General features: G+C 36.4%; 1 protein-coding gene across 4 annotated transcripts in view; it reads right to left on the bottom strand.

Moving 5' to 3' along the window:
• The window catches only part of EPHA7 (EPH receptor A7), a 175,327-nt gene extending 153,409 nt beyond the window's left edge, over window positions 1-21,918 (bottom strand). For 2 of the 4 annotated variants that reach the window (XM_026726711.2, XM_026726712.2), the window contains exons 1-3: window positions 21,215-21,918; window positions 16,514-16,578; window positions 11,934-12,603 (exon numbers count right to left, since the gene is read on the bottom strand). In XM_026726711.2, the coding sequence (XP_026582496.1) occupies window positions 11,934-12,603; window positions 16,514-16,578; window positions 21,215-21,311 (832 nt within the window). In that variant the 5' untranslated portion in view covers window positions 21,312-21,918. The remainder of the gene's footprint in view (window positions 1-11,933; window positions 12,604-16,513; window positions 16,579-21,214) is intronic. The other 2 variants (XM_087914084.1, XM_087914088.1) reach the window with 2 other exon arrangements.
• Window positions 21,919-24,419: the final 2,501 nt, after the last annotated feature.

Here is a 24,419-nt window from a genome sequence, read left to right as displayed (position 1 = left end):
CCTTTTGGGCACCAGGGACTAGTTCCGTGGAGATAGGTTTTTACACGGACCGAAAGGGGCATGGTTTCATGTGCTGCCTGCATCCCATGGATGAGGCTTCACTTGTTTGCAGGGCCCGGTTTCTAGCATGCTACAGACTGGTGCTAGTCCATGGACTGGGGATAAGGGAACTCTGTCTTAGATAAATCTACTAATCACAGTAAATTGCAACAGATAAATCAAAGGCCTGATCATAAATACCACCTACATATGTGAACATTCATTTTTTAGCTTATCAATTTAAGGCCCATAATAGGGATCTAAAAGAACAAAAAAAAAATCTGATTCTTTCAACAACAATTTTCCATATGCCTTGTCAATCTAGTTTTGGAACTGGCAAGTAGATGGGTGAAGAGAAGAGAGAAACTGTTATATATCATTTTATATCAATTGGTCTCCAACATTCAAATTGCTTACCCAAGACTACTGTACTATTTAATCCCAGACCATACGTAAATAAACAAGCAGTAGGTAAACTGAGACTCTTAGAAGTGAAGTTGTATTTGCTTTGAAGTTGCTATTTTGTTTTTTTTAAGTTTCATTATTTTGTTTTCTTGCCCTTTAGCAGAGCAATAGGGACATTCTGGAACATTATAGGACTACTGTTACATACCTTCCTAAGCATTAACACAATTCTGAAGTGGCAAATCAAAGTTTACCAGTACATTACAAATTTTTTAGAATACAGAAAGAAAAAAATGGTTTGCCTGCTTGGTAAAATCATTTACAATATTTGAGGACAGAAGGAAAAAGTCCTAATATAGTCTGCTAATATAGCAAGACAATCAAACTAATAAAACACTGGCACCTTGTTCAATTTACATTGCTCAGTATAATGGACTCATCTAACTGGAAAGGGAAAAGATATCGAAGCCATTTAGATAGTTTTGCAGATCACTTATTCACACGGGAACAGAAAGTCTAAAACACAAGATTATGAATCCTTAACATGATTGTAATAATAGCCCTTGACCTCACATGCAAAGCAATGCTCCTAAATTAGAAACCTGTGGCACTGAGGAAAATCAGTCCCTAAGGACTTCAAGAGATGTTCTGAGGACCAGGCTCAGGGGACTGAAAGCATCTGATAATTATGCAAGTGAATGGCCAGCTGCAGACTGTCATTGCATGATTTCTACGGATGTTCACTGAGTGATTAGCTCCAAAGCACAGCAATAAAGGCTGTCTCAAGAGGTGCAAGTTCTTTCAAGTTATAATTAATTGATCCAGAGAGATCCTTAATTGATAGGTTAAAATGTCCGATGCCAACTATAATACTATATTATAAGAAAGGAAAGTTCCATGATGACAGCACAGTACCTGTGGACTGCATTCTTTCCAAAGTCCGTGCCAAAAAAAAAAAAAATGTTCCTGGTTCCTGCTCCATTTAAAAAGTAAAATTGAAACACAGAATCAAATATATTCTCTGCACATCTATATTACTCTGTTTCATAGATATTTAATTTCTGCCCTGGATTCTCATTTTTCTATGTTTGGTTTCATTTGCCAAGTAAAATATACATTTTTCTTAACAGAGGACAATGGTTTTATAAACTTCTAGTTTCAGGCAAATTTTATTTATACTTGGATAACTCAGGCAAAAAAAACTATTGTCAAATCTCTGGAGCCTGTTGCATTGGATTCATGCTCAAATAAATACCCATATTCATACCCAATAGATTCACTCCCTAACGATGCCCAAACAATACCAGTATATTCACGCCCAAATGATGTATGTAGTGACATGGCATGTCCATCAATCAATGTCAATATTTTCCTAACCTTGTTTTTGACAAGCATCTGATGTATGTTATTGGTTCAGAGCTAATTAATAATGAATGTGCTGTATCTTCTAAAATTAAACATAAACATTCAAGTATGTAGCTCCAAAAATCTAACATTAAAAACAAAGACCTGTATTTTCTTTTATGCAGTACAGAGATGTTAAAAGGATTATAGGAAAAGAAAAGTGAATGTTATTGTATATGTTAAGGGTACAGCAAGTTTCTCTGTATGCAATTGTCCCAAAGATGCTTTTTCAAGAGGAAACTGGACTTTCTGGTTTTCAAAAAAGACATTTCACTTCTCATCCAAAAAGCTTGGATGAGAAATGAAACATCTTCAAAGAAAAACCAGAAAGTCCAGTTGCTTCTTGAAAAAGCATCTTTGGGTTAACCATGACCTGGATGACTGAGAATCTCCATAGACATTTTGTATGCAATTGTATTTAGTTTTCCAATTTAGGAATACAATCTTGCTGTTGAAAACATCTGACATGAAAATTTATATTCCAAATTCCAAGGTAACTATGACTCCTACCCTAAATATAATTATGCTACCTTAAGTACTTTAAACAATCTACATAGACAACTTAGCACAAAACTTTATATTCTACACCATTTGTAAAAAATATGGGTACTTTTATTTTGAAGAGGAAAGAAAAGTCAGTGGTATTACATAAGACAAGTCTGTGGTATTATTATTTAACCTCCTAGAATATTGGCATGTTCTAATGTTCTAAACAAACACATAGGGGAAAAGGCTGTTATCAGTTTTGTAAAGATATAATAGGCCTTGTTTAAATGTGCAATTTTTTAAACCAAGAAAAAACAATATATGAAACATGCAGTCTTAGGAAGAAGTATTCTTTTCAATGTAACATCTACATAATTCAGAAGTAAACTACAAAAAACTGTATTATACTGTATTAGCAGATATAAAAATTGAACAATAATATGAAAAAGTTGTACATAATTTAAATTCCTAAAAAAACTTAAAACTTGACAAACATATTTATATTTTGTGTCCCACTGCCCAAGACATTTGATAAGATTCCAGTGCATATAATCTCCATGAATGGATCCAAAATATGCCACCCCCAATGGTAAGAGAAGAGCCAATACTATGAAGAAAATGTATGATAGTGCATTCAAATTCAGTAAGTGCAATCTCTCCATAGTTTGCACTTACTAAATCTGAATGCACTATCATACATTTTCTTCATAATATTGGCTCTTCTCTTACCATTGGGGTAGATTGGCAGAAAATATCTGATTTTCTTTCTGTTAAAAATGTAGCCCCTTTTCAAATTCATTCTTTCTTTTGCCAGCTTCCCCCCCACCCCTTCATTCACCACAAATTGGTCAGGCTCAATGTTCCAACTTGTAAAGAACATCATATTGGCTGTGTGGTCACAAAGTGGGACAATCTAGAAACTCATTCACTCTAGAGCAAATTAATAAGGTTCTCCTCTAGCATCCTTAGGACTTCTGTATATATCAATGTTCTGAATCACTTCAGTTTATCTGCGCTGACCATTTTGTTTTCTAAGCAATTCCTATGACCAAATATTTCTGGAGTTTTTAAGAGTTCCAGAAATAGTACTGATATTGTTTGTTGTTTTGCCATATATCAGCAACAGAAGAAAATCTGGAAAAAAAAACCTTGAGAAACCTTGGGAAACTGCTACACTAGAGGTTCAGCCCAAAATCCATTCTGTGTAACTCAAATGAAGCATTTGTCATTTTAATGATCCACAATTAGATTACATGTAACAGTAGTTTTCAGGAAATAAAAATCCTCGCAATCATACAGTGGTACCTTGTTACTTAACTGCTTTGAAACTAATCAAATTTGATATTTGCATTTTAACAAACATTTTGTCCCAGTACTTATTATTTGGTACTCAATGCACAAGTTAGAATTTGTTGGTGTTAGCTGCCTTGTGACTCACTACATTATTCCTTATGTGAAAAAATAGTCAGGTCCTCCTCATTTTTGGTACTTATCACACCTCTCAGAACCAATTAACAATGAGTACTAATGTCCCACTGTACTTGTTGCAGTAAGTAAGGTTCTGTTCATTTAGTTCACTTCTTACTGTGAAATGATCTGATTTGGAACATTTTTTTGAATTTTGTGAAGTTCCTTCATTTAAAAAAGAAGGAAGAAAATTAGTATACAATGTACACTTGCTCATTTTACTTCATATAATCCAGTTGTTCATTGCTATTTTTTTACTTAGGTTTTTCCATCAGTTCAGAACAGACAGCTCAGAAATACAGTGAAAGAACACAGCATTGAAAAATTAAAATATCACATAAAGGCAAATAGACAAGATGTTCCTTAATGTCAAAAGTGGGGGGTGGGGGTGGAATCACAAAGGAATATCATGAACTACAGTATATTTTGGTTCTGAGAAAGCAATTAAAAATTGATTATCGCAACTGTTGATATAATCAATAACAGATGATTCCAAATTCCTTGAAATTGGATACTCTATGTTTTATTCCATTCTTCTATTTTCACTTTATTTAGCCTAATTAGCACTATATAATAGAGTAGCATGGAAATGCATAGGGTGTATACCAGTGGTCTCCAAAGTGTGCGGTACCACCTCCTGGGGGAAGGTCTTGGGGGGCACTAAGAAGTGACAGGGAGTTGTTTGAGGCACTGGCTCCACAGGCTCACCCCATTGAGCCCCTTGAACTGCTCTGGTGCAATAGTCAATGGCATCCATGGATCACCTAGGGGGAGGCAGAGGAAGGGGGGCTTTGACCACATGCCCAATATCCAGGATCCCACTCAGCCAAGCCTGACCCTCTTTTTGTAGTTGCCGTGCCCAACAACAAGTTCACAGGCTGCCCCTCCCACCAGGGATCAGCCTCCCAAGCTGCCCCCTCTCCCAGGACACTCGCGTCATAGAGGGCGGTGCTGTTCCCTCCTTCCTGGAGCCAGTACAGGGCAAGGTTGAGGAAGCCCAGGGCAGGCAGCAGTGGCACGTTGGGAAAGTAGAGCTTCCCAACATGTTGCTGCCGCCACTGTGAGGCACCGCCCCCGCAGGCATGTCGGGAAAGTAGAGCTTTTGATGGAGTGAAAAAGTTTGGGAACCATTGGTGTATACTTAAAGATTATGTGGTGAACATTCACTTTTCCACATAGCATTGGAGAAGACTGAGTGATTTACTATATACTATATAATACAGCAAACTGCAGCAAGAAATATAGAGCTGAAAAATAATAAAGTGACAAAATAATTGTGTTTAATAGGAAAAAGAACAAACAATTGAAAATCATTACTGTCACCTTCCCAAATCCTTTTCTACCAAGCATTTCTCATATTATTTTCCATAATATGTTGATAGTAATGGGTATTCTTAGCTATTGACTGTCAAGTCAGAACAATGTCTCTCTTTTACTGGAGCATATAGCAGCCGTTGTGTGTCTCTTCCTATTTACTGTGAGATGAGAGGAGGTCGTGAAGGGCTTTCCCCTCAAAATAAAAGTTGGAAGTTCCCTTGTAGAACTCCCAAATGCCTCCTCTGGACTTTTACTACTAGTGAAGGCTTTACATCTATTCATGTTATGCTGGAAAACTTGGAAATATTGACTTCTCAAAAGCCACTAAAGTCATTCAGTAAGTAACTAACTTACAGAAATAACACTTTACCACTTGCAGCACATCAATATGAAAATAGATCAATTCATAACATTTCAGATTTAATACCAATATGTCCATATTCAACAAACATTTTATTGCATTTATCATTCTATTTTGTGGGGGGTGGGGACACAATAAAAGCGAAACACAAAGATCATATATTTGGCTTGGGACTCCATGGAGGAGCATCAGGCTGGAGGTGGTTGATTGACCCATCTCATCTCCTGCACACTCTGAATCCTCCCTCTCCATGTTTTTGCCATAATTTTGGGCATAATTTATATATAACCTTGTATGCCATCCAGGGTCACCTTGTGGCAAGATAGGTAGCAAACAAACATGTTAAAAATGCATTCAAGTCAGTCTTGACTCATGGAAATAGCCTGGATAAATCCATCAGGGGGTTTTTGGCAATAATTTCAATGGTTTGTCACTACCTTCTTCCTACTGCTGAGAGTGAGATCATCCAATTCATGATCTCCTGGTTGCTAGTAAGAAATGTAACATAACCGTACCGTACTGGCTCTCTGCCACTTAGTTCAATGCATCATAATCCACACACACAAACACACAGATACAATACACTTATTTAAAAGTATACGTACCTATATTTACAGCAAACCCTTTTTAAATTATTCTAAATTTAAAATAATTTTCTTTAAAATAATAGCCAAAGTATTACAGATATGAGGATTTCTATTTAATATAAATATTACAAAAATGAGTAAAATATTTAACACAATTTGTATTTAAAGGAAAGCTGATGCACTGACTCTTTTAGAGAAAAACGAGTGTTTTGATAAGTTAGGTTGCAATTATGAACCTGGAACTGTAAAGAACTACTGAATGTAACATTCCGCTGATTAAAAGGAAGATAAGCAATTCTAAACAGAGAAATAAAAGGAGGAATAGTTAATATTCATATACTGTCTGAACATGGAGTAACAAAGCTTATTTTAAGACAGAATTATTATAGCACAAGCACATCATAAAGACGAATTATATGCCATTTATATGTGCATGCAGGTTCTTTGTATAGATGCAGATCTCAGTTTGTTAGTTCCATGTAAAAACCAAATTTCCAAGTCCGTAAAATGTTCCTTGACAACTACACATCTTGTTTAGGAGGTATCCCAAAATCTAATTTCATATACTGTATATTGAAATTTGCATGGTCCAAGTTGATTCTTTCAATCATCGTGTTTCAGAATATCATTTCTTTTTCTTTTTTCTGGTTGGCATTAAAGAGCAGAACTGTACCTCCACTTAGACTCCCCAGTTCAGATACATGGAAGGTACATCCATTCTACCAACTAATTAGCTATAGGAATAAAATTCTTTATTAACTAAAATATTCTAAAAAATCTGAAGAGCTCTCACATGCAAGAGGGAGCAGAATTGTTAAAAATTGTTCAGACAAGACAACAAGCAAAGAGCTTAAATCAAGAAGTAAAACAGAAATGCTCAAGTTAATTTCATGCACACTGAAAAAAAATAATTGAAATATATGAAATCTCTATATTACTAAAACATTTTTGTCTGTCTGTTTGTAACCTTCAACTGAGGGAACCAGTACATTATAGGGTGACTATTGTCAAACCAAAGTGCCACAAATTTGCAAACTTACAGAATGTGCCCCAAATCTAAGACCCATTACTCCCATGGGATTGAAATTTGAAAAAGTTGTACCAACACCAATGCACTGCTGTGGTCACCTGATGGTCATTTTCAAAACTTCCTGTTTCCCCCAAGCAAAGTACAAAGTCAGTGGGGAAGCTGGTGGGAAGTTGCAAGTCGAAGGCCAGCAGGCATCTAAGTGGATGTTGTTGGGAGGGGAGGTAAGAGGGTGCCTGAGAGATGTGACAACGGTCAGCAATGGTGGGCAAGAGTAGAGCAGTTGGGCAAGATCACAAGGATGTAAGTCTGGGAAAGTGCACAAGAATGTAGCGTAGATGAGGGAGGGTGTACAAGGTTGTTATATGGGTTGGGGAAGGTGCACAAGGATATGTAAGTGCCCAACATGGCATGTGCACAGAGAGATTGGAGAGACAGTGCCTGGGTGGTGAGATTTATCCAGCATGTTGCGATTTTTCCTGCCATTACTCTTTCCCTACAAGCTTTCCACAAGAAAAGTCAGTAGGGAAGCCAGAAGAAATATGGAAATGGCTCTCTCTTCTACTGCTTTTTTGCCCACCCATGGTCATTCTATTGATCTGTGTAGGTAAGTAATTATCTGTGAAATGATGACACAACTAAAACAATGACCCGATGGGTCATGAACAGCCTAGTATTTTATAACTGTGTATGAGCAATTTAATATTATTTTCATTTTTAAATAACAAAAGAATGGAGCATCGGGTTTTTTATTCAAGAAAAACAATTCATTAATTTTAACATTATGTTCTTTATGTTAATTATATATTATAGAATATAGTACAATGAGAGTTCTACCAGCAAGAAAGTATTCTTAGGGTACAGTATTTCCCCAAATTTCAATTTATTTAACAATTACATTTGCAGAAATATCTTCTAGAAACACTACTATTATCAATAACAGAAATATGTCTATCTTACTTAATCTATTCATATCAGGTAAGCTCCTTCTAATTTAATGGTGCCATTTCTTTCCTACCGTTTCACTAAAAAAGAGAGAAGGAAAGAGAGAGAATGAGGGAGGAAGGGATACTGTAATGACTGGGCAAAAGTCCAAGAAATTAGAGTGCATATCTTATTAGATAGATGCAATACTAAACAAAAAGTTCTAATTTGCATTTGAAAAAAAAAATCTGCAAAAAAATTTCTACAGTATAGCTTATACATATTTGGCCATTAAAACCCTTAAAGGTTTAAGTGCAAGAGACAAAATAGCACAATTAATATGGTGAAATATATATCAGAAGTTGCAATTTGATAGATAAATCAAAGACAGAAAAAAATCCCTTTTCTGAATATCTATCTACTCCCTTCAATACTTTCAGTGAATGTGAAATTTAAGTTTTATCTCACAATGTTTTATATGCAAAATGGTTAAATTTGTGTAAATGCTGTGGTGCACAAGCTAATGCTCTCTGCATACTATAACACACTGTACCCAGCAATGATTTATATAGCACAACAGCACCCTGAAAAAATATACTGTAGCAACATTAACATCTGTTGATTTGATTCTAGTGACATACAAAACTGTGGGAATAAAACAAATGTTACATCTGAGCTATCTGAGTACATTAATATTTGCTCAATCTTTACTATTTATTAATACTCTACACACCTTTGCTTGGTTGCTGGTGACTTCATATGGAGACAGGTTGGAATCATGTAATTAATTTTAGCTGTTCCTTCTTTGCTAAAAGATCATATTTCCTTTAGAAAACTTGAAATTAATGCTGTTTTAAGCCTTTAACAAAGCTTTCCAATAAATTTTGAAAATATGCTTTTAACCAGGATTTTCAAATATATTTTATATTTTAGTTTGATATTATTCATATAATTTAGAAACTTCCTTAGAATGTTTGGTAATCTGCAATTTATAAATATTTAAACAAGAGTATTGCAAAACTAATTCTCTGAACAACTATCCTAAACACACACACACACACATATATATAATTTACTGAAATGTACTTGAGTTTTAGACTCATTTTACTTATTAGCCAATTCATAAAAAGAAATTACAAATAAAAGATTTTCTTTTGTAATCCATCTAGGATTAGGGACAATATTACATTCTGCAACATCAAAAGTTAAGATATTAATTACTCTTTTTGGGAGAAGAAGTTTAAATCAGGCTCTTTGGGTGTGTGTGTTTTTTTTTTTTCTCAGAATATATTATTAATTTTGCAAATTCAAAAACCTGCTTTGAAATATATGTAGATCTGGGTAAATATATATGGAAATTAAAATGTCAGAGTCAGAACTACAGTGCAAACATTCATTTTTACATGATCCATAAATATTTTATATGAGAGTAAAAATATTATATATAAAACGCAAAGCTTACAAATCAATTAAAGACTAAAATAAATCACAGAACGATTTGATTTTTGGATGCGTTCTACAAGTTTTACAAAAACAAAATATTCCACTGAATTAATAGTAGGATTAGGTTTATAACAAATTTGATCCTATGATTGTCTCAAACTACCAGTTTCACCATGAATGCTATCATTATATAGTATCCATTTGTAACCACCTGTTTAAACATTAATGCTATCACTGAGAAAGTCCTAAGTATAAGAGCCAAGGAATTAATGAAAGATATGTGCCTCAAATTTTCGTCAGCTTACATTTTTAATATAGGTAGTAGTTACTAATCATGTATTTCTCACAACAAATGTAAAATAAATCTTCATTTTGAAAGAACAGAAATGATAGGAAACCCTCCCCCCTCGATTCTGGAACACTTCCAACAGAATATATTCTTTTAGCAGTTTCTCTGGCAGCAAGCCGGGATGAGAAGCATTCTTACAAAATGAACACAAGAGAGACACTCAACTGCTAGTTATCATTTAATGCTTCAGTTAACATCACTGAAGTTTAACATTAAGAACCCTATTTAATAAACAATTTACTTGAATTCTAATCATAACAGCTGTATCTCCATCAATCTTCTGCCTTAACTTTTAATTCTAACAAGTTTTTTTCCCCTAAACAATAATGTTTAAAATGCCATTATACATTATTTTAATCACTGCAAAAAAAAAATTAAAAAAATTTTAAAATCATTTTTTAAAAAATCATTAAAGATTGGGTGGGAAAACCTAACTCTCATCATGAAATCTGATGAACACGCAGCATTATGCAAACGTTTTAGGCAGAATCAAGATGTAGGCATGGAACTAATTTGCACGGGTAGCTTTTCAATATTTGAAATATCCTTTTTAATATTTAGCTGTTACCCAATGCTAACAAATTTGTTTGAGTGTTTGAGTTTGAAAAGCAAGAATGAAGAAAACCAGGAAGTCCTCATTTAGCAACTGCTTTGTTTAGTCACCATTTGCAGTTATAGCAGTGATGAAAAAGTAAATTTTATTATCAATCCTTGCATTTTATGACCTTGCTGGTCTATAAAAAAAAGAAAAGAAAAGCTGAAATAAGATCATAAGCAGTGTTACAATTTCACTTACCAAGTTTCTGATCTTAATTGTGGTTGCTAAAAGAGGACTACCCATGTCACAGAAAATATGTTTCATGACAGGTAACTTCCCTGAAAATGCCGTACTTGTCTCCTCCATCACCAGTCAGACCAAATGGTAAATAGCTAATGAAACATCTACTTTTCACTGTAGATAACCATAACCTTTGACAGAAGTTCAAAAGCTAAGACTTCAGCTGTCTGTGACTTTCAGATGTTATCAACTTGATGTTTTAATGTAAATTGAATTTCTCTTTACAAAAAGAGAAAATCATACATGGCAACACTAATCAAACCCATTATTATATATTCAATTTAGTCTGGTATTTCTTGGAAAGCAGCCCCCCCAGCCTATCTAATAAAACTGAATGTTTATTCTAAAGGGGTGTATCTGTGCCCCTTGCACACACAAAGTCAACATTTTGTTGGTCTTTGACAAATAATATCTATACACAACTTGTGAACTTGTAATTTCTGAAAAAGGTCTTTCAGATCAAATTCTATCTCCTTCTTCCAGATAAAGAAAAGGATTCCGTAATAATTTGGTTCCACTGATAGAAGTGGTTTTGCAGACGAAAAGAAATGTCTTTCTATATTTTGCAATTCCTAAGTCTTAATTCAAAATCTGCTCAGGAAATCATCCAAACTTTTACAGCATGTCAAGGACTGCAAAAAGTAAAAGGGGAAAACAGGTATACTGCCCATTTTCTATTCTATTCTACTGTTGCCTGTTTTCAGCCCTGAGTTATATTCCAAGATTTCAGACATGAGTGTTTAAAGAAACTATTTATTGTGCTCCTTTTATTTTTATTTTCTTTTTTTAAAATCTACATATCCTTAACTTTCATATCAATACTACATTCTGAGCTGCTTTTCAGTATGTTAATCAGAAACACATTATATTTTTAAAAGTTTCCCCCCAGTTTCCCAAATTATCTACTGAATATACTGCAACTAATCCTTGGATTATTCATGATACCCTCTCTGCAAGACACATTTTTCTCAAGTGTTATTTTAAAGAATCATTAAGTACTAAATAGCTTTTTTGGCCTATCTCTTATAAAACGTTATGTGACTGCTTGTATGTAATAGCATTAGGAAAGGTAAACTACTGTTTAGTTTAACAGTTACTTTCATGGCTTTTCTAAATGCAACATCCAATTATTGATTTCCATTCCCAAACAGAATTTGTTTCTTTAGCATCAGACACTCCAATTTCTGGCTTCTGTGAATTAAGTAAGGCAACACTTCCATTAAAGAGGCATTTGTTAAAAACAGTAACAAAAAAAAAGTAACAATGTAAACATGTTTTCTACTTACGTTCGCACATGTCTCCTTTTTGCTGGAAACCAGCTTTGCAGATACACTTCCCAATTGGCACTAACCATTCTCCTTCTGCACTACAATGCATTCTAGGAGAGTTTTCTGCTTCTTCTTCCGCACTACTGACACAGGTTCCTCGGACTTCAACTAAGGAGGAGAACTCTGACCCAGTTACTGTGTCTGGAAAAATTGCTAAGTTCTCAATAATGGACCAGCACTTCTTATAGTACACTTTGACAGAAACCAGAGCAATGCAAGCCCCTACATCCTGAAATGCAAGGTAGAATCCTTTCTTGGACAGAGGTCCAATCTCTCTCACTTCTGTATTAAGTTTCATTTTTCTCTCCCCAAGGTCACCTTGGGTAAAGCTTTCATCAGCCGCAATAGTGTCTATTTTTACATATTGGCTTTCTCTGATACTCCTTCCAGTGTCATAGTCTGTTTCATAATAATGCAAGTTGAATGTTTCTTTACATGTCCCCAGGACTCCAGGAAGGCTATTACAATCCCTCAGAGTGAATTTTAGTTCTACAAAAATCCTTTGTGCATTGCCTTTCGTGATCCAGTTAGTCCTCAGCCAATTATTTTGGTTGGGTTCCATGACTTGGCATACCTGGTATGTTCGTATAGGTGTGTAGTTTTCATCCAGTCCACTAATTTCTTCCCACTGGAACACAAAGGCATAGTTATCCATATGGAAATAAACTTTTCTAATAAAGAAAAATTAGAGAATAAATATACAAGTACAAAATTATGTGCCATCAAGGGTTCTTTTTCTGACTACTGGTGACCAGAGCATATGTTTTAACAGCTTACATTTTTCTTTTTAGCATGGAATGAGAAACTATTTAAAAATGGAAGGGAATGATATGATCCAATGCCTAATAGAATAAATTTATAGGCAGAGACCAGATGTAACTGTGGCAAGTATTAAGCATCCCTAATTTGAAATGTTAATTCTAGTGTGAACAACCAATATGGTGACCACAGTATCTATCCACCCTACAAAAAGACTGTAAATAAAGTAAAATGTTAAAATATGAAATTAGCATACTGCATAGACAGCAGTATGGTCAATGTGGAAGAACTTCCAAAATGTTGCATTAGCAATTCTCTAAACAGTAGATTGCATTCTAATATTGAGGCAAACTATTATTGCTGCATAGGCCTATGGTTTAACATAAGAAAAATTATTTCATTTTCCACCTGCTTCTTAAGAAGGGTTGTTTAAAAACTCAGTTGAGTATTCAAATCCATTCCAACAATTGTTCTATAGTGTCTCAACTGTATTTTATAAGGACTAAAATTTAAACCCATTTGGTAGCGAGAAAAACCACATGGAACTCTATTGGCCAGCTCCAAAAACAATAGGTTTCCAATTGATTGTATGGCATGGTAAATTTTATTGGAGCCTTTGACCAACATCTGTACATATATACATAAAATTCTATCAATGAAAGTTTTCATTGATAGTTTTCAACTTGGAATATATGAAAATAATGTACCCTCAAAATTTTCTCTTCTGTGCAAGAAATGTGATATTCTAACTATCATGTCAGAAATTTAACATTGATGTAAAATCAGTTATCAAGTTTCTTTTTTAAAAAATGTAATTTTGTTTTTTTTTTCCCCTCTTAACCCCAAAGACAAGCATTTCTGATTTAATTGTTTTATTCTCTATTTATCCATTTTATTTACTAGCCAATATCTAAATTATTGATTCATGGGAGGTTTTTAGTCATTCAATTGACCTATTCAGTTTCCTGGTCCATATTATTTCCACTTAAAAGGACTTATGTTTAACTTTACATAAATGGAGTTCATGGAACAAAACTTTCCTTTGCTCTCTGTTTTACTCCACCAAACTGCCACTCCCACCCCAACTGGTGCCCACTATAGAATGTTCTGTCATTAAAGAAACATAACTGAATATAGTCCCTGAAGAAATAAATAAACAGTAATAAGATTGGTGGTTCATAAGCAAAATTACTCTTGTTCTTAGTAAAAGTAATTTGTCCAAAATGTGAAGAAATAGCTAATTGAACCTTGACAATTTTTTAGTAAATTCACATGAGAAAAGGTTCCTATAATTCACTTTTATATCTATATTTTTCCTGAAACAGCCTGAAATTATGAAATGCCATATTGTATGAGCCACTGCATGATCATAACATTTCAGATGATTTATATGTAACATGATTAAACTTTTTAAACTGAAATAATCTATTTTCAAATAAAATGTAATAATTTTAACTGACAATAATTTTAACTGACATTAAAATCAGTTTTATACTTCAAATTTACTCAAATAAATCTCAAATCTTCAATAGATGTCATTCTAATATAAACAAACTGAAATTGTATTACCAAAAATGGCAAATATTTAACCACTAATAAGGTTAGTTTTCAAAATAGCTATATGAATCTAGAGTTCAACTGAATTATATTTACAAATGTTTCGCTGGTATTAGTTAATAGTTATTACCTGATATACCACTGAAAATTGTGCAGCATAATAATTAAAAAATGTTTGGTAAATTTTACATTATATCCTAAACATTACATGTCTTGCAAATTCAGTTGATTATTTAGGACTCTGAATGTGTAATTTAAGCAATAAGGAAAGCTTACTTAATGCCATTACTGCCATCACAACATTAATGTAAACATTGACAATGATGGCTATTTCCCAGGTTATCTCTTCACCAATTTATATGAAAGACTTTCATAATTCCAACTTTAACTACTACTGATTAATCATTATTGATCAAATATAGTTGTAGTTGATGGTGGAAAAGAAAACAAAGGCAACATCAGTACCAGGACAGGGAAGGAGATCAGCATTTTAGGCATTAATCCTGATTTCTTAATAAATAATAAACTATGATAGGCAGTAAAACTATGCTCATTCTTACTTGTCACTTAACTATTAATAAATCAAGGAAGTCAACTATTAAAGGAAAGCTTGCCGAAACACAATACATAGATTTTACATGCTAAAGGTATAGTGACTTTTTCTTTACTGAGCTGTATTATCCATGGAAAGCCTATTAAAACAAACCATTAATCAGATCATTGGTTTTTAATAGGACATATTTGTAAATGTAATATAAACAGTAAGGAACTGTTGCCTATATAGCATATACCCTGAATGAATAGAAACCTTCCAGATCTTCTGCAGCTCCCACAACCAAATGTTACCAAACTATGGGGAATGTATTATAATAACTTTAACATTTTAAAATAGCATTTTTTTAAAAAAAATCAATAAACTCTTACTAAATTTCAACAAAAAATCTGAAAAAAAAACCTCCCAGTGGTTTAACTATCCGCTTCATTGCATCATTTTGGTCATCTAAAAGTATATTATATTTTAATGTATACAATAGAGTATATAAACAATTGTCAATTATCAGGCACTACCCATCCCTGATTTATATTTGGATTACTTTTCAACTTTTTTATCTCTTACTCTCTGAACCATGCATATGCTTGTATTGTTTCAAAGCTGGACTATTACAGTTTATTCTTAAATTGTTCTAAATCTCTTTTTAAAAGACTTCCTTCCGTTTGAAGAGCTAATACTCAAGTTAATTCTCATCTTGAGCATTCAGCTAACATTTTATACATTCCAAAAACCATTAGACTTGTTTCCACCCAGTGCCTGGGTTGATTTTATGATTTTTATTTTTTAGTTAACAGACTTTCAAGTTTTCATTCTTTTTACTTACAGGATTTGTCACACTTCTACATCCCCACTCAGAATTCACTTTCTTTTGGTTCTAGATTTCCTTTATAAGTGCCAGATTAAAGGCTTCATTGTATAAACTTTTATTTAAAACCTGTATTAATATGAACTACTCTAAATGATAGGTAGAAGTCTAGTTAAAATAATCAAGTTTCAGAGAGAATTTAGAAAATACAGTATTTATTTGATTGCAGTTTCTAAAGCTAATGCACTCAGTCATGTCATAGCTACTTAAATAATCTTTGAAATAATTATATATTATTCAAAATTATGCTGTCCTTTCACTACAAGGGTCGAAAAAATATGAAGCCTAAGAGTAGATGAATTCCAAGTCTGAAAGTTAATTATTTAAATCAATAAACAATTATTTATGATAATTTCAGAAATCCGCAAGATTACCTTGCTTTGAAAAAAATGTGAATTAAACATACAAATTTCTGCCTTAAAGCCGGCAAAATTGGCTTTGAGTTTAGAAACTTTACAATAATATTTAAGAACCTTAAATTTTAATGATGTATTAATAGAATATAATTATATACTAATTACATAGAATGATACAAATAATGTTTAACATTATGAACAGTAAAGTTGTTTTTAACAATGAAAATTGAAATATTATTATTCAAGGTTAAAAAAGTTATTTGAGATATGCCATAGTTTAAGGCTTTTAACAGCTAAGAATATATATATATATATAAGTTTATATCTGAATCACAATGCTTTTCACAACAGAATTTTTTTCATCATAAGTTTTCTTCAAGGAATTTTGAACAAGTTCATTTAAACTACTCATTTTAATTTTGGATTTTGATTTAAATGGTATGCTTACCCCATTGGGAGGAGAAGAAATCCATTCCAACTCTGTCTGTTGTGCTTTAGAATCCAGCAATATTACTGAAAGAAAAAAAATATCTGTGTTAAAGTATTTTAAGAATTGTACATTCAGGCTGATTGTTTGTAAACTAAGGGCATTGATCTACTTTGCGTCCATGTTTTTATTCAAGAAGAAATTAGTATCTTAGCAGCTGGCTGAACATACTGAAAAGTGACTTGATTTCACAAGGATACTTTACTAGGTAATATAAACCAAAGGAAATGTAAAGGAAGTGGCAGGGATCTCTGTAATGTCTTTGTAACAGTAACTTTTTAATATGAAATCTATTCAACCTTTATTTCATGACACAAATTACATTAGTAAACCAACTTATGTACTGTTCTAAATGAAATGTAATATTTAAAGTAACAGTACTTTCTGACATTTCACTCCAATTTATAACATAAACATAAAAAGGTTAGTAAATCAGTAAGTATTCAATTTTCACACTTATTCAGCAAAGAATGTATCTAAACAAAACTGTACAACTTTGTTGACACATTACTTGTGTTATTTTGTAAGACGTCCCAAACTGTCAGTTAGTGCTGAAACTGCTAACAATCAGATTAATAATTAAAATATTATTTCAACAGCATCATTTTGTGAGCCATTTATATTAATCTGATATTTATTCACTGATTTGTCATCATAACTAGGTACATTTTATCACCTACTATTCTAAGAAAAATATTTCAATTAATGTTAATATAAAACATATACAGGCATTACACTCAATAGTAATAACTGTTATTAACAAATATATAGATGTTCTCAGTTTTAAATTTAAAATATTTTTGTAATATTTGATTCTTACTCTGTATAAAACAAATCTCGATAATAATAATATTCAAGAGTGGATTTAAGCATTAACTTTATAGTACTCTAATAACAGCAATAATAATATAGTTTAAAAGGGTTATGTACATAGCCTGATCACATGTGCATATGAAAGTTAAGAGTTACAGTGATTTCAATAGTATCTGCAAATAGGCATAAAGGGTTGCAGTCTTACATACTGTGAAAACATACTGAGAAAATCTCATGTGTACCTTTGATATAATTTTACGCTTTCTCAGTGAAGGAAGTTAGGCTTCATACAAAAAGCATCATTTCTACATAATTATATCACTAATTAATCCAGATATTTAAGGGATCCCTTCTACGGTGTTAATAGTTTCTAAAAGAAATTGATAAAGGGGTTATGTATTGGATTGCTTAAGAAAAACCAGGCTAATAAATTCAGCTAAAGAAAAGGCATTCTACATATTTATCCACTTCATGCCTTTGAAACATACTGAAGAGCAATTGTAATTTTTAAATAGTTTACACATCTAGTATCAAATTAAACCAATTCCAAAACTTAAAAGTGAAAAGTAAAACCTTTTTTTAAATCTTCCTAAACACACAAAACTATAATTTTAATAATATCAATGTGTGCTGAGAAAAAGTTAGGAGAACTCTTCTAAGACACTGAAAGATGAACAGCAACTTTCTCTTGAAGTCTTTTGCAAGTACTGAGGAATCCTTTTATTTATTCTTGACAGTGGAGTTCCCTAAAGTTTCTGCTAAGGGTTCTAAGCAGAATTTTTTCTTTTCAGAAGAGACACCTTTGAACCAGTGGACTCAAATCATTATCAGAAAATGGGGGTGGGTAGAAGATAAATCCTATCAAATCTGCACCACACACTTGCACCAACACCAAACTTACTTCAAAAATCAAATGGTAGGATCTCAAAATGTCACTAGAACAAAGCAATGCATTCTTTTATTATGCTGATTTCCAAAAAAGGGAAGATACATGTTTTTTTTTCTCCTCTAACAAAACCACACAGAAAAGACACAGTGTGACAGGATAACCCAACATGTTAGATGCTTAATTTTCTCAGGAAAGCATAGTGCCCTCCTCCCCCCAGTTCAGTTTCAGTGACTGAAAACTGAGGGGAAGCCATATGATCAGTTTTGGGTCATGCATGCCTTTATTTTACGCAGGGAGCAGATGGTGGTTAGTGGTCTGGACAGGAGGAAATCTCAGATTCCCTCAGACCTAAAGTGCCACAGTCCACCTCTTGAGTATTTGCTTAAAGAGCAGCAGCTATGCCTTTCAGAATTCCTTGGGGAGTGAGCGAGTGTCGCATTGCATGTGGCCCGAAACCCTTCCTTATTACTAATTTCCCCCACTTAGGCCTCTGTGCCCATGTCAGTTAACAGAACTTCTAAAAGAAGAATGAAGTCTGCTTATAAAGAAGAGATACCCAGTCCATAAACACAGCCATAGGAGACCTTAGGTTCTCAAAGAGGAAGCAGACAAGAAAGTATTGGGGGAGTCCTAGTTTCACCTGGCTACTCCTCCCGTTAAAAGGGAGAGCAGCATCTCACCTCCAAGTGTCTGAAAGCCATTTTTTCCACCCACACTGCGCTTCCTCTTCCCGCTGAGCGAAGCGCGGAGGAGTTTCTCATCCCTCCCCCCTTTTTTTCCTGGTCTGAGCTGTTGCAAGAAGCTGCCAGTTCCCGCGTTTCCCCTAAGCTGCTAAAAGAGCGTCTCACAGACACACCTCCACCGCCGCTGACTCCACTTTTCCCGACGCAGCACCTGAGACGTGCCCGGGGCTTCGCCTACAGGTCCCTTCGAATACCGGTCCCGAGGGAAAAAGCGCCGCCGGAGTAACTTCAATGAGCCTCTTTTTTTGCTTATCTCGTTCTTCTTTGCCCTATTCAGCGGGAGCGCCCTTTGGCTCAACTCTGATTCCCAGTGTGGAATCACCACACGGTGAAAACCACACACTCACGAGGGCTTCTTAACCTTTCTTAAAAAAAAAAAACCCACCTGAACTCCTATTTCTCATAGGCACTTTTTTTTCCTTCCTAAGGAGGAAGAAAGCAGATGCGAGCAACTGACGATCGGGACCCTTCTTAAGTATCCAGAGCCCGAGCACAACTCCGAAAGTTGGAAAGTTTTGCGAGTCTGCCTTGCACAGGTAAACGTGACAGTTCTCAAGAGATCAGGGCTCGTTCCTATACAAACTCCTTTTCTGTGCTCGATCCAAATGAGAGCTAGTTCCTCAATTAGCAGGCGATTTCAAAGTAGCACTACAGCATATGTGAAATCACACACCTTCAATTACTTCCCACGGACACTCCAGGACTCCAGAGGGAAGGTGCCGCTTCCTTTGCACCACACATCTCGCCCCCTACTCAGCCGCCTCTTGCCCTCCTCCTCTCCTTTCCCGAGGTAAGAGGTTTCATCTTTCAGATAAAGTTTGCTAGAGGGCTTGATTCCCATTCCCCAGCATACGCATGCATATGGACTTCCATTTTACGTATAACCATTTTATTTCATCTCCGAGAGCCTCTCTTTCCCATTTCCAATTGATAGTGGAAAGCGTGCTTGTTCGATGCTCCCCATGGCTTACAAAGGGAGAAAAAAATAACTCTCCGGATGCGGAAAGGGGGCTGTCTCAACCTACCCCCCGCCCAATTCATTATATCGGTCTTTAACGCCGTTTCTATTCTCCCCAAGTAAGAAAACGTACGACTTTTGCCTATTGCGAGAAACACTGCCTTCAAAAGCTCTTGTCTCTTTTAAAACAGATCTGGCGTTAATGGGGCTTTTTCGGAGCTCCGACGCTCTTGCAAAAAATAAAAAAAAAATACGTTGATGGATCGGTCTATACACAGAAGCATAGTAGGTACAGAGCGACGGATTGAGGGTGGGGAGGCCGTAATGCCCCCATTCAGCGTCCTTTAGAACGCGGTATTTATATAGAGATACGCGGCGTTATCTGCGTACGTGAGGCAAATATTTCTACTCGCGGGCTCTCCGCGTTTGCTAAAAAAACTCCGTGCCTTGCGAGATGTGACCACGCCACCAGCACAAAACGAACAGATGGCCTTTATTATTGGCCATTACAGGTGACACGGGTGGCTATCAAAGGAAAAGCAGTTTTACTTTCCCACCCTCCCTAACCCTTAGACGACAGATTCTTAGGGGCCGAAACTCCTCTGCAGTCCTGGAACAGGTCGCTCGCTTCATACCAAAACCCCCGTCCCCCAATCCTCCCCATCCCGAACTCTGGCGGTGTAGGAAGCCGGGAGGTAATCGCCTGGTAGCCGGGTGCGTTTCCAGAGGTGAGAGGGTTCATCTATCAATCTATTAAATGAACCCTGGTATGAGGAACCTATCCGAAAATCCCAGCACAGCTCTCCCCCCTCCTCCCCCACCGCTCTCGTAAACTGGCGTATATGGAGATTCCAAGCCTTCCCAGACCCCCCCCCTTTTTTTTTAATCACGTGCGGCCCCCTCGCGCAGCTAACCCAGTTCAGAAAATGCGCCGCGGTCTGGGATGCAAAACACACAATCGGGTCGCGATCCCGATCTCTCCTTCCTGATCAATGCCTGGGGGGGGAGTGGGGGGGGAAGGGGGTTTCACTTCGTGAAGGGAGGACATGAGCGAGAGGCGCTCGTCACGGGGCGAAAGGTGCCCGACGCTCTCCTTTCGTCTGGATGGCACCGGGAGCCAAGGGAAGCGGCATGCAAAGTCGCGTTCTCGAGAACGGTCCCGAAAAAGCCCCCGTAGCGTGAGGGGAGAAGGAAAAAAAAAAGACAAAAAGAAAAGAAAGAAAAAGCAGCGATAAACTTTGTGGCCAGCATCATCTTACCTTCTTTTGCAGCCTGTGCCTCCCCCGTGTGTGCAAACTGAAGCAGCCAGATGTTACACAAAATAATCCAAGAAGGGAGCCTAGTTTGAAAAACCATGATGCGTGAGCTGGAGATGTTTAAATCAAGCTAAGGATATTATGCATATACATTCAGAGAGAGAGAGAGAGAGAGAGAAGAGACTGCGCTTGGCGTTTGCTTCTGCTTGCCCTCGCGGCTGGCTCGTGCTGCTGCTACCGCTGCTCGGTGCGTATCTAAGGGCTCCCGGCTGCGGTGTGTTTTAATGTGCAGTGCTCTTCACGCAAGCTCTTCGCGGCTGCCCTTCTCGCTTTGCCCGGTTCGCTTTTTCGCTCTCCGTCTTTGCTGCCTGCGAGTCTCCGACTGCAGACCAAACCGTTCGCTCCAACACTCCAATAATATCAATAGGCGTAGGGGGGGGGAGGAGGAGGAGGCAAGAAAAGGGGCAGGACCAATGGAGAAAGAACAGCCCGTCCTTCAAAATGACTGGCAGGCCGCGCCAACCTAAGAGAAAGCAGAATCACGGCCGCCGGACAACGAATCGCTCCATCTGGAGAGGCGGAGCTAAACGACTCGTCCAATAAACGGGGAGGAAGCGTCAGGTTGCGGCCGGTCTCAGGTTCTCTTGTAATTTCTCTCGGAGTGCCTGTTTCCAGTAGGCGAGTTTGTAGCAGGGAAAGAAAGCTCTGACATGTTTCTTTGGAAGAAGAGAAGGGGGTGGGTGGGTGGGGGTGAAGCCACCAATCAGCAGGCTAGGCTGGCCAAATCTTCGCTCCACGAGGAGTCGAAAGGCAACGCCTCCAGCTACCCAGCCCAGAATCTCCTGAGGCGAAGGAGAAGCGCGAAGTGCCCGTCTTTTCCTCATATTCCTGCGGGACGAGCGAGAAGGAAGGAAAGCAAGCGGTGCTCCCGGAGTGGTGCTCCCATCTGGGAGGAAAAAAAGCCTATATTCCTTCCGTCCGTCCTCCCTTTGCGGGACGACCGCCCGGCCCAAGTAGCTTCATCCTTCTTCCCCGACGAATGAAAAGTGGGGGGAGGGGGGATTCCCTCGATCAAAAGCGCTGTCTTCCTTTGCTGCCCACCCCTCGGACGAGAGACGCTTTGGGGCTAGAGGGGAGGAGGCTGCATGGTCTCTGGGCTGCACTCGCTTATTCTTAAATTGTGTTCAAGTTGGGCCCTCATCCCACTTGGAGCTCTGCTTGGCCGTCCATAATAAGAGTCTGCCAGGAAAAAAGAGTGGTGGTGGGGGGACCCAGGGAGGGAGGTCTTCAAGACAGTAGCAGTACCCCTTAATTGCTTAAGAAAGGGAGATCCATCCGGAGAGCAGCACCCTGGCCCGCTTTCTTTATAAGGCACCCGCCAGCGGACCTACGAAACGGCGATGTTTGTTTTTTTTCCTTCCTTCAGAAGGCCCCGGGGGTGCTATCCCCGCCCGCGCGTTTTTCCAGACGCTGCAGTGGAACAAGAGAGAGAGAGAGAGAGAGTTGGCTGTTTACGTTCTTGTGCGGACGAGTCCTGCTCATCGCGAGCGGTTTTTCCTCCTTTCCCTAGTAAAAGCAAAGCTGGCTTTTAAAATCAGGGAAAGTGTTTGCTGCGATCTAGAAAGTGAAGCGCGCGCAAACTCGCGGGGGACTGAAGACACACGCAAAGTTCGACTTTTTCTGTTCTAAAGCTCGCCAGGTTGGAATGGGAGCGGATCACTTTTGGGGACAGGGCTGCGATCAGATGTTTGTGTTTCTTTTGAAAATATTGGATTCATAAAGCCCTTGTGTGTCTGTTCCTATATTGGCAAAATGCCCGAGTTGATTCTGTTGTTGCATTTATGAGTTACACTGTACAATAGCAGAGTAGTCAGCAAAATACAGATCCCCGTGATGTTATTACCTCTCAAATCACATACATCAGTGTCATTATTATTTCCTGACCTCAGATCCTCTTTTTGCTTTTATGCATGATTTTTCTCAAAAATTGTATTAGATGTAGCGGGAGTTATTTTCCAAGCTTCTAACATCCCTCTCCACAGCTGGCTAATACTATTCCACCACTCAAATGAGGTTATATTTTTGTATGTAGATCATTCTAATGTTGGCATAAGTGTGTCTAGGTATTTGAGTACAATCTGTAACACCCAAATAGGTTTCAAACTGCATTATCTTTAGTGTTCAAAATATCAAGAATTTTTTTTAAAAAAATATATTTTTAAAAAAGATTTTTTTAAAAAAACCCTGTCATCTTGTTTGATCTGCCAGTTACAAGTATATGCAATAAAACATGTTTGTTCTGTTTCGGAAGCAACTATTGTAAAACTTTTAAATTGTTTTTAATTTAAAACTTAACCTATATTTTTCCTTGAATTTTTTTTCAAAGTAAAATTATTTTCACTAGCAATATTTTTGGGGTAGTGCTTTCTACCGTCTTCAGCACTACACTATTTGTGAAGGAATCAGTTTAATGATGACATAAAGCTAGTTGCTATTCAGCATTTTTTCCTCCTGGAAGATTCAAGTAGAGGCAACTTCTAATCAGACAAGAATTTTATTGCTTTCTTTTGTAAAGAAGGTTGTCAGTTTTTTAAAGTTCAACCCAATGATGCAAAGCATGCTTTCTCAGCAACATAAAGGTGAACAACATCTTAATGTTGTTTTAGGCATCTTAGTAATGCCTTTGTATAAATTGAATATAGAACAATTCCTCCACCCCCACCCCCATCAACAGCAAGACAGAGTTGTTTTGTTAAAGAACCCAGTTTCTTAATGTAAAGCAAACATTTGAATTCCTGGATGTGAAAATGATTTTAACAGAATGCAAACTTTAGTAATATTTATTTTTTTAATTATTATGTTTTTATTTTTGAGGGGATTTTTTTTCCCAACCATGTTTCAATTTTTTCTCCCTTGAAGATAAATAGTAAGTTAGAGCACTTGATCACAGCTGTATGATTAAAAACTGATTAAGAATTGGAACTGATTAAGAATCAAAAAAGAACTGAATTTCCAGTTTACAGGAGCCAACAAGCTGTCTGCACACATATGTACACTATATTACATATACTCTGCATAAGTGCTTGCATGTACCTAGAAGTAAAAATGGTATATAAATAAGGTTATGTAAAATTGTATTATTTGGGGAGTTATAGATCAAAATGCAAAATTTGTTCTCTAGTTGTAGTATAATGACAACAAAAATAGA

This window comes from Pseudonaja textilis, chromosome 1 (assembly GCF_049901715.1).
Source record: "Pseudonaja textilis isolate UNSWEBS1 chromosome 1, rPseTex1.2, whole genome shotgun sequence".
Classification (NCBI taxonomy): Eukaryota; Metazoa; Chordata; class Lepidosauria; order Squamata; family Elapidae; genus Pseudonaja; species Pseudonaja textilis.
Note: the sequence above shows the minus strand (reverse complement) of the source record. Positions and strands in the feature narration are given on the sequence as shown.